This window comes from Nelumbo lutea, chromosome 6 (assembly GCF_056320005.1).
Source record: "Nelumbo lutea isolate HS-2025 chromosome 6, American lotus-T2T, whole genome shotgun sequence".
Taxonomy (NCBI): Eukaryota; Viridiplantae; Streptophyta; class Magnoliopsida; order Proteales; family Nelumbonaceae; genus Nelumbo; species Nelumbo lutea.
The window spans coordinates 29,337,326-29,352,364 of NC_142689.1; the positions used below are offsets into that span (position 1 = coordinate 29,337,326).

The window sequence follows — 15,039 nt, forward strand, 5'->3', positions numbered from 1 at the left end:
CACTTCAACAACACCCGAAGGCCCTGCCTCTCCTTCAGAGTCCGGCTCGCCATCAGCAGCATTGGCCATCTCCTGAGTTATACGCGAAGTGGTTATGGCACTTACATCGAGGTTGGGGTACGTATTCCGGATCATCCACCGGCTCAACTTGAATCCCCTCCTGTAAGAGTCCACCATCAGATCGTCAAAACGCGGAGAGGCAATGTAATCTTCAAATGCCTTCTTGGCGTCTTCAATGCCTTGGGAAAAAAATCTGTGTTCTCTCCCTGATGTCCTCCTGAAGATATTCGACTTGATGCTGCAAATCCAACTTCAAGTCCGCCATATGCTTGACAACTACCCCCATGGCCTCGGCGTCACGCTGAGACCTCGCCTGCCTAGCCATCGCGACGCGAGCAGCCTCTTCAGCAGCGTAAGCAGCCGCCTCAGCAGCCCGGGTATTTGCCTCTGCAGCACGGAAAGCTTCTTCAGCAGCATGAGCGGTAGCCTCAGCAGCTCGCGCCTGTCGCGAGCTCCTCTCCACTTGGGCCGCCAAGGCATGAATTGAAGAATTCACCTACCAAAAGAAACAAGTGAGCAAATGACAGCAGAAGCAACAGAATAAAAAAGGAAGACAGAATCTAACTTACCACCATGGCATGTGTTGCGGCGCGGCAAGCGACCTGATTCAAGGGAAGATCGGTCCACTCCGCGACCTCCTCAGGGAAAGTAGCATCCCTACTCTTCTGAAGAGCGTAGTTCGGCGTCAACATGCTCCTAAACTCCCCTTGAGCTCCCGAGCCTGAGGGCCCAGCCCGCGTATGAGTAGACCCGGAGTGAGCAGGAGCACTTGAGTACGCAGGAGCGCCCGTATGAGCGGTCTCAGAGTAAGGCACCCCGGCAGTTTCGTGCACCGGTGGAGTCACTTCGGGCTCCCTGGGCAGATCCTCCGGCATATGGTCTGGAACTTGGGGCTCCTCATCCAGGGGCAGCTCGGTACGAGTTCACTTGGCGACCCGCTTCCTCCTCTTCATACCTTGAAACAAACGCCCCCCACAAGTTCTCTCCGCGTCCATCACACCTGCAGAAACGAGTTCATCAGAAAAAATGGAATAACAAAGCAAGCAAGAAACCGCATAGCTAGAAACCTACCCGAACTCAGGCCAGCTGCAATAAGCTTGGCCTCCGTTAAGTAGTGGTGGCACTTTAAGCCTTGCTGTGCCCATTGCCGGAGACCCTTCACCGTCTCTTTATCGAGAGTTACGCCCAAGTCAGGAGCGGCCTCACCCCACCCAGTCTGAAAGGGCCATCCTTGTGCATTTCGCACTCCAAAGTAGTCTCGCTTCCAAGCCGAGACCTTATTAGGAAGATCACGCAGAAGCTTAAAACCCTAGCGAGGAGAAATGTAATACGCCCGTCTCCCCCCAAGAAGAGAACATGCCTGTCTCTTGAGCATCAAGATAAAGGAGAATATCTCTAAGTCTAAGGGGAAGTTCTGCTCGCAAAAAAGGGAAACTGTCCCCACCAGGTTCCGAATAGAGTTCGGATGAAGCTGGCCAATGGTGACACCGAAGTGGTTTATGACTTCGACGAGAAGGGGATGGAAAGGAAGTCGCAATCCTGCAGCGAGCTGCTCTCGAAAAATCACAATCTCGTCTGGACCGTGTTCCCAAGGAAAGCTACCCGAAGGAATAAAATATGTGTTCCCCCCAGGAAGATTGTAAGACAGAAGTATGGATTGAAGCCCCTCAGGCGTCATGGTCGAAGGACCAAACCTGTCTAGCATCCGACCTCGACAGGAGGTAGATGCCAAACTGCCCAAAGCAACTCGGCCTACTGGTTCATAGTCCTCAAGCTCCACCTCAGGATCACTGAGGCAGTCTGGGGACACGACTCGGTTGGTGGAACCTACGTTGGCCCTACTCGAAGAATTGTCTAAGCTATCAAAGCTAGACATTGGGGAAAAGATGGATTCAGAAAAGTACTCATCGGAAAGTTTGAAGAACAAGCCAAAGAACCGTGAAGACTGTATAACCAGACTTGACGCGAGCTGGAAAAGACTTGGACGCGAGCTGAAAGGTTGGACGCGAACTCAGTAGACAAACCGCAGAAGTGACAAACCAACCGGGGTCCCCCACTATTTATAGCTACAGTAACCAAGAATCGGCCGTGCAGGCCGAAGACGATCCGACGGCCCACGTTCTTACCGACCGCACAAACCTTAAGGTCGAGACGTGATTGGCGCACGTCTTTCCGAAAAAAGCGAAACATCAGCGCACGTCTTTTTGAAACCGTCGCTTCGACACGCGTCTTTTCTGAAAATGACGCGCCACACGTCTCCCTGACAGTCACCCATGCACGTACAGCAGTGGCGCGCCTTTTTGAAACGACCCGTTGTCACGTCCCAGCGGCGCAAATTGGTTTGAAATTTAAAACGCGCGCTGTCAAAACCACCAGCGTTCTTGAGTAAGCACGTTTCCAGCCTTCTCGGAAACCGAAAGAACCCTAGCAAAAGCATCTCGTGTAGTGAAGGTTCGTAGAACGGGACAAATCCACCTGCTACCTCGCGAAAACTCCCCGCACCATGGCAAGACCGCCGGCGCAAGGAGTGGGGGGCAATTGATGAAGGAAGATTTGGCCCGACCTCTCTATTACGTGACACATGGCAGAAACAACTGCTCGGCAAAAGGGGCCAAGCCTAGGCGGGAACAAGGGGACACGAGCGGACTGAACTCCCTACTGGGGCCCGAACTGACCCACCTTGTAACAGCTCGGGATACACTTCGCCGAACTGACCCACCTTGTAACAGCTCAGGATACACTTCGCCAAACTGACCCACCTTGTAACAGCTCAGGATACACTTCGCCGAACTGACCCACCTTGTAACAGCTCGGGATACACTTCGCCGAACTGACCTGCCCTATAAATACCTCCGAGCTCAAGACCGCCTCGCTCAGCACTTCGCATCACTTGGCACCAAAACCAAACAAGTCGTACCACGCCTGACACTAAGGAAGTTCGTGCCCAAGGGTGCTGCGCCTGACTGAGATCAGACATTTGGCGGTAGCACCCTAAACGGCCACTTGCCACCGCCACTGACACCGCCATCTCCGGTTAGATGACGGTTAGGCAGTGACGGTTTTGTCTCAGCAGAAAGGACGACGGCCGAATTGACAAGCACAAGGGTAATCATACTTGACCTGACAAGGGCCCCGGGACGAGTGCACGAAGTGACTATAAGAGCCCCCTGCCCCCCGACAACGGAGGTATGCAAACTTTGCGCTATCTGGTATTACCTTACTTTTGTAGGATTCTAACTTGAGCTTCGGAGCCTCTACACCGGATTCCCCCCGGAGCTTCTCCATCTCCTCCGTTTCAGGTTCCCAACTACCCCGTTCGGAAGCAAGGCAGCGGACAGCTAAGACCGGCCGGATCGCGCTCCATCAACAATCAATAACGAGAATGCCAAAAAATAGGGGAATCACAATATGCTGATTGATGAAGATAGGACATTGAATAGTGGAACAAATGGAGAAAAAGCATTCAAAAAGGGGAGAACATGAAACCAGGAACCCATACCTGCAATTTTTCTACCGTTCATGGCGATTCTATCGAAGAAGTAGCAGTGCCACAAATGAGGACTCTTCGACCGAGTGACAATCTCCAATGGGTTTGTGGTTGGAGATAGGCGATGGCGGAGCAAGAACTCACAGTGACAAGAAGATCTAAGGCATGAAGACAACATGCAAATGAGGACTCTTCGACCGAGCGGTTTTATCAAAGGGTGATCACTCACACAAAAATGGAAGCACAATTTCACCAAAAACACGAAGTAATAAAGCCAACTTTGTGCTTTGGTGGGTTTTCATGCTTTTAAGAAATATGAAAGAACAAGTGGAAAGTATGCCATCCAAACAACATGTAGTGATTTTTGTACTTTTATACGTTCAAAAGCATGAAAGTACTTTATAAAAATCTATTCAAACAGAGCCTATCTTTCTCCTGATCACTCTTTCATCTTTCTCTCATCTCTCTTATTATTTCTCAACTTTCCCCTAACAAAACTACAAAACTGGAGTTAATGGAAAATAGAGGAAGATGATCTTTATTTGTTCATGGAGTGCTACTTTTTGGGTGCAACAAAATAAGTAGCTTTGAAGCCCAGAGATGGTAGAACTAGAGTGAAAGATTTTTGCTGGGATGGAACTCCCTTTGGATTGATTGTTCATCCTTGTGTTTGAAAGTTCTAGGGGATTGATTCCAATGGTTCTCTTGACTCATTGCACTAGTGAACATAGAATCTTGAGAGAGAGGTTGCAAGCTTTATACTCCATTTAACTGCCTTCGATTTAGAGGAAAGCTCTTCCTTCCATTTAACTACCATAGATTCAGAGGGTAGATCTCTATATCTAGAGATCCAAAGGGAATATCATGGTAACCATTGATTCTTAAGAAGGTGGAGAGAGAAATGGAGAGGAATTGTATTTGGAAGATAAATAGGAGAGAGAGAGAGAGAGAGGTCGTGGTAGGGTGGGGATAGAGACACTCAGGATCTGCTACCCACAAATTGTTTCCACATCTCTATCCCCATAGCACCACCATCATGTATTGGGAACATCTCCCCATGAATGACAAGGGAGATATTTCCAATGTGACGTTGTAATGTCTCATGGGTAGAGATGTTGGAACAGCTTGTGGGTAGCAGATCTTGAGTTCGGTTTTGCTCCTCACAAAGCATGCCTAACACCAACCTCACACCACATTTCAGCCATGCATCTGGAGCATCTTTGTAATTGTAAATTTTTATTCACAAGAGGATGTTCTCAATGCACAACTGAAACATGCTGTAATGTCAGTGTGAGACGCGCTCTATGAGGAGCATATTCGAGCCCTGATAGAGATGCCAGTAGTAAATAGCATCAAGCCAACACCCTGAATAGAAATCAAAGAAAGAGTGAAAAGGTAATTTGGATATTTAAAAATGTTAAATAAGCACATGGCAGTCATGTGAGAATCTTTTCAAAGTTAACTTACATAATACTATTGGAAGGGGCAAAGTGTTAGAATGATAGAATTTGAAAGTTTAGGGGGCCTTTGTCTCTACCCCAAAGTACATAGTACAAATCCTTAATTAACCCAGGAGTTTGCTCTGGCCACGTGACAAGAATTTTTAGACTCTAATTTGGTCCATCAGGAGAAAATTCAGAACAAATTTGTGGGGCTATTTTCAGCCACATGCCGATTAATCCCTTGCTTTGTTCATTCAACAATTAAACACCCAAGTCTTCTATTAATAAGAGCACTATCCACCTAATTTATTGATGTTTTCTAATCCGATGTGTTTTGAACCGAGGACATACTCAGATAGTCCCACCAACTAGACAAGGCCGCGGTGAAAGGACGAAGCTATGCACCGAGACCTACAACTAGGAGAAAGGTCAGAAGCCTGATGAGTTATTCTCTGAGTAGGTACTCCGATGGTCAAGTCAATAGGGTTGAGAAGGACATGGCCAGGTCGAGCAAATGAAATAGCATTGATCCAGGCCGAAGAGATAGTGCAAAGAGGTATTCAAAGAGTGCAGTTTCAAAAGTCCCTTACCTTAAGTGGGGAATACCAATTTATAGTTGGGTGTTTGTGTCCTAGATGGATAGAGTTTCTGGGGTTGTCAAGATGAGGGTGTCCATCGAGTTCTTTGAGAGGTTTCCTCTTCCCTGGTGGAGTTCGCATCCTTGTTTATGCAGGATACTCCTTCTTAGTCGTGCTCTTCCATTACATATGGTGTCGACGTGGCCTAAGAGGGGGGGCAACCACGAAGATAGCCACATGGCATCCTTGGCCAACTCAATCATCACCTCAATACCAATACTCTAATTCTTAAGCCGATGAGTGTAGTGCTCAGTTCCGGCTAGGTGTGGAAGAGTTCTACAGTCTTCGACTGAGGAACTTTAGTTTCTTCGAGTTGGTTGGCCTGGGTAAGACTGGTTCACTGAGTAGATCAACTAGTTCAACGCTAGTGCATTTCTGTTACAGGTCAGTAGATGCATCATTTCGTCTTCCCGAGGTCACGCATGTGCAAAGTGCATCATCAAATCAGCGTCATTGATCTGGTTTGATTTAGACTATTGGTTGCCTTTATAAGCAAGGGGTAGGCAAGCCATTTCACTTTATCATTTGGGAAGAGTGTGCACCTTGGAGTTTGGATGATGTTCCTTGCTCGATATCTCAAGTGTCCCGATCTTTTTTTTCTTCGATAAGATATTTTCCACTACGTCCTCCCTGTCTTCCCTTTTCACTAAGTATACTTTGGGGGATAAGAGTGAGGGTAGTCCTCGGCACGAGGTGACTGAGGTTAGGGTACCAGAGACCGATGCCAATGCAGTTGAGGTCGGTGACGAGGGTAACATTGAGGTTCGAGAGGAGATTGGTGTCAAGGAAGCGGATGAAGTCGATGTGGAGTCGGAAGAGCAAGCCTTGAGAGGAGATTTGGGGAGTGGTTTGCCTCAGCTTCGTAAAGCCTTTCTCCGCCCAACCTGGCTCAAATCAGGGAAGTGTATTGCTTTCCTGAGGAGTATGAAATAAGGTGTCCTAGGATAAGGGAGAGGGCCACTTCAGCCTGTCCCGTAGAGATTAATGTGTACATCCACAGTTTGATTGACGACCTCAGGTTCCCTTTTGATCCTGGGGTAGTGGTCGTCTTAAGGTGGTATTGGTTTCTCCTATTCAATTGATGTCAAACTCGTTTTGGTACCTGGTTGAGCTACTCTGTTACTACACTCTCAAGGCTATTGAAATTACCCTATCGATGTTTAGATACTTGGTGTTCGGCCTAGCCATCAGATCATGGCAATATGTTTGGTTTTACTTATTCTTCTTTGTTTCTCTTATTTTGTACTAACTATTCGGTGCCCTTCAGTTGGTTTGTTCAGTTGGGGGCCTTGTCGACCACATCCACGGGCTACCACGATTTATGAGTCGCAAGAGATCGAAAATGCTTAGTTGAAGGCAGATATGGTTGAGCTGAAGTGCGGCGTCAAGGAGAGGGATGACACTATTTTCAAGCTAAAGTGTCGTGTCCATGATCTCAAAGAGGCACGGGAGGTGCTGAGGAAAGAGCTTGAGGAGGCCAAGGAAAAGATAGGTCGAATGAAGGAGGAGGGCATCACTGAGTATAGAGCTTCGAAGGCTCATTAGAACGAGTTGGATGACTACGCTACCGACTCTTAGCAGGAGGGATTCACTCTCTATCAGTAGTAGGTGATGCATTAGTTCCTAGAGGTGGCCGATGTTGTTCATGGGTTTGGCCCATTCAATACTGAAGAGTTCGATCATGGAGATACTATCGTTGCCAATGCCCAAGAGCATGCCAAGGACCTCCAACGGAAAATCGATAGGGTTCACAGGCTGTGCTCTTATACTTGTTCTCAAGCTAGTCGGGGTCTTAGACTTCATGTCGGATGGTTGGGGCGTTTGACTTCGTCGCCTCGGTCTTTAGTGGGCCAAGGTGCTTGGCTTGATGCTCACCAATCGAGGCCTTCAGCTTCATGGTCTCATTCTTGCATTGGTTGAGATCTTTAGCCTAGTGTCCTCTGTCTTACGCTGGCTAAGGTGCTTGGCTTGATGCTCACTAGCCGAGGTCTTCGGCTTCGTTGCTCGGTCGTGCATTGACCGAGGTCTTTGGCCTAGTGGCCTCGGTCTTAGGTTGGCCAAGGTGGTACCAAGCTCTCATTATTGTTGGGAGTTCAGTGGCATCTTGGCTTAAATAGCTTTACGCTCTTTGATTGGGCTAGCTATGGTCTTTGGTTAGCTCTTCTCTGACTGCAAGTTAGGAGGGTGCACGGAGTTCAATGGTCATCCTCTTGCCATTCAGTGGCAAGGACGTCATTTCCACGGTACCCATCGATGGTTTGTCCTTGACTTAAACCATTTGTGGTCAGTTGGGTCTCGTAATGGTTGTTAGGCCTCAGCCTTTATAAGTCGGTCGAGTCTTTGATGAGGATGTCATTGTGTTGCGACCATTAGTCAACACGGAGTTCGGCCGTTGGAGATTGATCAGACTGTATGCAGGCATTTGGTCATCTATGCTTGAAGGAAAATTCTTTATCCATTGAGTTTGTAGAGCTCAATCGCAGTTAGTGCTCGGCACCTATTGTCGTCACTGCATTTGAATTCCTAACACTCTAGTTCTTTAGTGTGGGTCCTCCATGCTTAGTTGTTCTCCTCTCTAGTGGCCTTCCCGCCCGAGATGACAGTGATGGCCCCAACGGGTTGAGCTTGGGCTGGGGGCTTGTTAGTGAGGTGTGGTTGTTCTCTAGGTTTATGCTCTTTAATGTGAAAGAAGCCACGAAGGTATCCACGTCGGATGAGCTCTTCCAGGTGGTGAAGAAAGGTAATGAAAGCTTTTAGTCTCATGGTTGTGGTCTCAGTGGAAATCGCAATACTTGTCTTGATTTCTATTGTTGCCCAGGGTTTTCATCTTCTCAGGCCACGTAACAAAGTTGTGATTGCGGATTTGCATTAGTATCCCGGCCCGTAGAGCATTAGGTAGAGTGAAGTTGTGAGACGTCAAGGGCGAGGTCCTCGGTCTATTGTTAGGTCAGCAATCCTGCTTCTTAGCATCTCGGTCTAGTCTTCGGCCACCGTGGTTACTATGCTTTCAGTCATTCATATACTTCTACACGTGCTTCATGAACACGTTCAGGTTGGGTGGAGGGTTCTTTTGCAAAGCGAAGTTGAATATTAAGGAGCACAGCTTGCTCATAATGGCGGTCACAACCACCAACTGGTCTATAGATGGCTACTGAGCATTGAGGGCCTCGACCTTGAACCTTGCCAAGTATTCATTCCCTTAGGGTCTCTTCTTCCCTCTGTCGTAATTGCATGAGGCTAGCCGATGTCTTCAAAGGCCTTTGGCTAGCGATGTGCTATGCCAGGAACTATGTCACCAACTACACCCAGGAGGATATGGACTTCGGTAGAAAGGAGGCATACTAGGTTCTGCTGACAAAGGCCTTGCACATGATACCCTCGGAGGAGTCGTGCAGCACCATTATCGCCTTGAACCCTTCAATGCGGTCTTTTGGGTATGAGGCCCCATCATACTTCTCAAACTGAGGAGACCACCATCCGCCTAGGGGAAGTTTGTTGACAATCTCTTGGACGAACATGGGCTCTTTTGCGGGCTGTTGACCGTGACGTTGCTCTGTTGGTTGGGCCATTGGAGGGGCTGCGTTACAATCCATTTGGCTGCCTTCCAACTCAGCCAATTGTTGTCATAGGTCCTTGACTTTAGCATCTCTTCCCGCTAGTGCCACGTTGATGGACTTCTTTGCTTTCGGAGATGCTTGCCGATCTTGGATTAAGCTGGATTCAGCTATTGAGATTGGGGGCTATTGCACACATTGGCAGTCATTCTCACATCGGCATTCTTGTGCCGAAGCAATGTGATTTATTGCAGGCATCGCATGCATGAGGTCGATCTGGGGGGTTGGACCTCCAAGATGGTTGTGAACACTCATGGTCGGACTGGGCCCCTTTCCAACCTGTGTGGCACCTTTTGGAGTCCTCGGTGCGAGGATCGACTGTGGCAGGCGCCTATGCGGCAAGGCAAGTGGCTTGGGGGCGTGTGCCGGTTGTCCCAATTTCTCCACCATGGTGAGGATATGGTCAATTTTGTACTACATGGCAAGGAACTGTTTAGGGTCAACCATTATCTGATGTTGGGGCTCCTAAGGCGGAGAGCTACGAAGTAAGTGGGATCCCCCGAGATGGGTAACGGACTCCAAAGTGGTCGGATGTGTTTTTAGGCATGGTTGCTTTTAGTGCACGAAAAGGGGTTTGGGAAATGACTTTTTGTACATTTTCCACGTACGGCACCAATCTAATTCTATATGATCCGAGGTGTTCTGAACCGATGACACAGTCAGATAGTCCTACCAACTGGACAAGGCTAAGGTGGAAGAACGAAGCCACACACTGAGATCTACAATCAGGAGAAAGGTCAAATACCCAAGGAGTTATTTCCTGTGTAAGTACTCCAATGCTTAAGTCAATAAAATCGAGAAGGATGTGGCCAGGCTAAGCAGGTTGAAATAACGCTGGTTCGGGCCAAAAGAGTTAGTGGAAAGAGGTATTCAAAGTGTGCAGTTCCAAAAGTTGCTTATCTGGAACAGGGAATACCTATTTATAGTTTGGCGTTTTTGTCTTAAATGGATAGGGTTTCTGGGGTTATTTTGATGAGGGCATCCGTCGAGGTCTTCTAGGGGTTTCATCTTCCCCAATGGAGTTCGCTTCCTTATCCGTGCAGGATAATCCTTTTTAGTCATGCTCTTCTGTTACGTGTAATGTCAACGTGACCTAAAAGAGGGGCAACTGCAAAAATAGCCACGTGGCATTCTTGGGCAGCTCAACCATCACCCGAACAGTTATCTCCCATATCCCACATTAAACCATGCATACACTATAATGACAAAATCGATACTCCTTGGTCGTGTTTATCCATTATGCTTAACGTCAACGTAGCCCGAAAGAGAGGCAATCATGGAGATAGCCACGTGGCATTCTTGGCCAGCTCAACCATCACCCGAATAATTATCTCCCATATTCCACATAAAGCCATGCATACACTATATTGACAAAACCTAGATATCTTCTCTTAATCAATGGAATCACGTTGTGGATTACACTAAAGTTTGAGATTGCGTTTGGTTTGATAAGAAGCTAACAAATTCCAGTGTCTTATTTAGTTATTTTTCTATCAAAACCCAAATACAGCCTTAAGATCAGTGAGTACTAGAAGCAAGAGCAAGATCCGCTCTATGGGCCTACGGGGCCTGGATTTGTGTCTGTGGACCGTGTAACCCGTCACGTGTTTTAAGGATTGAGAAGTCCGAACCACAAACTGTGTGGCGTGGGTCCCGTCTTAGTTCACCAATGGAAAATCAGAGTAAACACATAATTCTGCTCCTTGTTTGGAGCTTTTCTTTAAAAGGCATTTTAGGAGCTTTAATTGTTTTTTGAGCTTCCATGGGAACCTCTTTTCCTGTCCTTCTCCCACAACCATGCATTTTTAGTTAAAAGGGGAAACTAAGGGATGGATGGCGATGATCTCGATGATCTACATGGGCCGATTATGGGCCCGTTGATTAATTTTGTGGGATTGGGCCCCTTTAATTTTATGTCATCCTGATCGTCTCAAAATGGGCCAAGCTCCCAGGAGGTCCCTCACATTGAGTCCACGACATTGCCATATCTAAAGATATCGAGAAAAATCAACAAGAAGAAAGGAAAAGATACGTTGCAGACACATGAGTAATTCCTGCAACTACACAAAATTCACTCAATCACTCAAACAAGAAAAATAAAAACTAAAAAAAGATTAAATATTTGCAACCCCCACCCACCAACCAGAGACTGAAATCCTGAAATCAAATTTCTTAACAACAGAAGGAGATCTGCTGCATTGATGTTTTCTGTAAGACCATCTTCATCAACGTTAAATCTAGCATTTCAGGAAAAGAAAAAAAGAAGTAGATCGATGATAAAGAAGTAGATCGATCATAAGTAGAAAGAACCAGGTGCAATTCCTCCCTCACTGCTTCTCTATCTCTTGCTCACTGCTCGGCCTCTTCATCCCAGCTTCAACCCTGAACATGACGCTAGTACATTCTAAAGTCGCCCAGTTGCGTGAACAAAGAGGTTGACGACGACGCCGGAGCTTGGTGTCTCGGCCTGAAACAGTCCAACGACATTCGGGGTGGCGACACCGCAACCGTCACTGTTGAGGATGACTGTGCTCCGGACTCCGGCGAGGACTCTAAATTCATGAGCCACAACCGACAAACAAAACCGAGAAATTATATATTTCAGTTCTTATGTGAACTGTGAAAATGATACAAATCTAAATTGGGAAAATGAAGACGAAAGAAAGAAACCCAGTTAAAGCTCACTGGCAGGATTTTCCGGTGGAGGAACGTTAGCAGTTTCCAGCTGGGACTGTTGCTGCTGTTGAGTCTGTGGCTGGGGTTGTGATTTTCTCCTCCGACGGTTGTGATCGGCCAACCGTTTTCTGCAACTTCGCTTCCCTTGATCGAACTCCGACAGAAGATGAAACCTGATCTCATTACAGAATACTTAAATGTTTAAGTAACTGAATAAACTAAAATTATCCTTCTCTTTGGCGATTCCCAGTATAAGAAACAGAAGGAACAGTACGTCGATGGACATTACGAAAAATTTCCGGGACTCACATGCCCTCGGGATTCCCCTACGTACGGCAACGCCAATCATTAGCTCAACACAGGAGCTCCCGAGGGCATTATCGTCTTTCTAAGTGTATAATGCAAGATGAACGAGAAGGGTAATTTTGGCATTTCGAACCTGCTACATTGTTGGCAGAAGCGCTGAGTCAACCCGGCTGCTAAAACAGTAGAGGCCTTTGAGTGAAACTCGCAGACCTTGTGACGCCGGTGATAATGCTTCGCGTGCGTCAAGTCGGCGTTGCATCCCTCGGCCTGACATCTCGGGGAGTTGGACGCACCCGTTTCGATGGGCCTCGACCGGCGGTACAACCTGTTGACGAAATCGTCTTCCGCCGACGAGAAATACGTCCGACCACCCAAATTCAGCCCGATTCTGGCTGGAAAATCTATTCCCCTCGGGCCGCAGACCTCCTCGGTCTTCGGCATGACCAGGAAGCTAGTGGGTCCAGCGACATGTTCCGACGGCGGAAGCTGCTGCGGGTAAGCGAGGGAGTAAGGTCGTGAGTCGTAGAGGGACTGGAGATGGGTTTGGTTCTGTTGCTGCGGTTGTTGGAAGGGATGAGGAGAGAACGAAGTCGCATGAGAGAGGAAGCTCCCCGCGAGTGTCTGGTTGTACTGGTCGAAAATCTGGCGCGTTTGGTCGGAATCCTGTGCTGGCTCCTCCCCAGACAGTAGCATTGCAGATGGATTACCCCACTGGTAGTCCAGCATTTCTGCTTCTCGTTTCTTCGTCCGAGGAGAAAAAGTGCAGAAAAAAAAACGTACCCTCTGCAGAAACGTAGCACTTCCGGCCAGCTAAGACGTCATTTTCCGGTCGTCAGACGGGACTGTTCAAACTGTACATGAAAACACCAGGGATAGAGTTAAACTGGAAAAAGGGTTTGAGCAGAAGATGTGTCAGCTTTCCTAGGGAGATTATTGAGCAAAGAAAGAAGCTTCGTTTTCTCGATCTTGGGTCGACCTTTTTACGATTTTTTTAATGGGTTTACTTCCATTCTGGGTTTCAATCGCTTTTACGGGCATGTCGGTATTTCAGTTATCTTTTATTATTTTTATGGATAAAATGTTCATACCTGGTGGTGCAGACTCCCAGAGAAGAAAACCAAGCCATAACTGAAACCCTGTTCGCCATTAGAGCTTCTTCCCTATTCAGTAATGGCGTGTGCGTCAAGGCAAGAAAGAAAATACATTAAATAAAAAAATCTTTGTTCTTGTGGATCTCTTTCTATTCCTAGATAGAAAAGAAAGCTGTGATCTGAGAGGATCAAAACCGATCCCTTTGACAGAAACAGAATAGCTCAGCTCAGCTCAGCTCAAAATCGCCACCATTAAAACACTCCCCCGCTCAGTCGCTCACTCTCCTCTCTCTCTTACCCTAGGGAACTGAGGCATTAGGCGGCTCGAACACAGCTCCGTCCTTTTATTGTTTACATAGAAGATTAAATTACGACAGTGACCCCTGATAGTAAAAAGTTTACCTGGAAGCCATTTGCCGGAAATAAAGCTCGCAGTACCTCTCCCAACTTTCCAAGACGACCCGTCCAGGGTCCAGATGGATGAAGTGGCTGAACTGAAGACTGAACGACCAAAATCTATCAACAGTACTTAAATTTTTAAAATATCTCTTATTAAGTAGCCCTACTAAAGGACAAAACAATAAATCAGTGAGTTCAGCCACTTCAGCCATTATCGAAGGGACCATTAAAGTGTGTTTGACTGGAACAGGACAACTGCCAAAGGACGAGACGAAATGGTATCGCTACCGACCGACCGCCCACCCAAATTTATATCGTCGGTTGACGAAACTGTCCTTGACGGAAATGAAATTTACCTTTTCAGTTCGGTCATTCGAGTTCCAGGGGAGGACAGTAGGATCATTCGAGGCCTTAACGTAGGCGGTACAAAGCGAGGGAGGAGTCTCTCCGAGTCCGGGTTAGAGCTACAGTCTACAGCCAGCAGAGGCTTTACGGGGAAGCCAGCTGGCACTTCCATTCAAACGATAACAACGAGACGTAGGTTCTTCTGAGCTTACGAAAGCCTACCATGTTTAACGTTCTTTTCACCTTGCTGCTTCCCAAAATTTACTGAAAGCCCACCCACCTAAGTTATGTTTTTACTAAAATACCCTTATCTGTCCTTACTCCTTGCCATGCCTATTAATGCGTGCATTGATGATTCACCAATATAAGGGTTTTCATATTTTTCAAACTGAACCGGAACTACTTGTTTTTAAAAAACCATGAATTGACATTAAACCGAAGTCAACCCGTTAATCGATTCATCGGTTTGGTTTATATTATAAAGAAATATATGTAAAAATACATATAATATATTATATTATAAACAAAAATCTATACCAAAAAGAGTTTTTACCAAGGTTTTTAAAATCGAACCGGCAAACGAACTGGTCAGGGTCCGGTTTTCAGGTCGAACAGTCCAATCGTTTAAATCGAGTAGGCAGCTTGTTCTGACAAAAAAATTAAAAATGGTCAAAACCGTTGGATGGTTCAACCACCTGGATCAACAGTTTACTGACCAAATCAATGTTTTTTTGGTGAAATAACAGCTCTGGGGTAAAATGGAATTGGTCACCTGACCTTACCGATTTCTGATTTTTCCGATTCAGTCCGATTTTGAAAACCATGATTTTGACCGATTAAAGCATCCCCATGAATTTTAATTAATATCACGATATCGTGTTTTTCCGGTTTCATAGTTGAAAACAAAAATAATATATTATATATTATAAACATAAATATAAATATATATACTGATTGATTCGGTTAAGCATTGGTGGTTTA

At 46.6% G+C, this 15,039-nt stretch overlaps 1 protein-coding gene across 1 annotated transcript; it reads right to left on the reverse strand.

The window, feature by feature from the left end:
- Positions 1-11,391: 11,391 nt before the first annotated feature.
- On the reverse strand, positions 11,392-13,697 carry SPL8 (squamosa promoter binding protein-like 8). Its single transcript, XM_088951954.1, has 4 exons — positions 13,312-13,697; positions 12,357-13,074; positions 11,927-12,090; positions 11,392-11,793 (listed from the first exon to the last, which is right to left on the reverse strand). The coding sequence occupies exons 2-4, from the start codon at positions 12,947-12,949 to the stop codon at positions 11,636-11,638; spliced, it is 915 nt and encodes a 304-aa protein (XP_088808080.1). The 5' UTR covers positions 12,950-13,074; positions 13,312-13,697; the 3' UTR covers positions 11,392-11,635.
- Positions 13,698-15,039: the final 1,342 nt, after the last annotated feature.

What these genes read in the sequence shown, in the direction of transcription:
- SPL8 (XM_088951954.1), bottom strand. Translation starts at nt 12,949, where the DNA reads ATGCTGGACTACCAGTGGGGTAATCCATCTGCAATGCTACTGTCTGGG. An exon ending in TTCTGCCAACAATGTAGCAG is followed by an intron (nt 12,091 to 12,356) that starts GTTCGAAATGCC and finishes TAATGAGATCAG; the next exon opens with GTTTCATCTTCTGTCGGAGT. An exon ending in TCCACCGGAAAATCCTGCCA is followed by an intron (nt 11,794 to 11,926) that starts GTGAGCTTTAAC and finishes TCATGAATTTAG; the next exon opens with AGTCCTCGCCGGAGTCCGGA.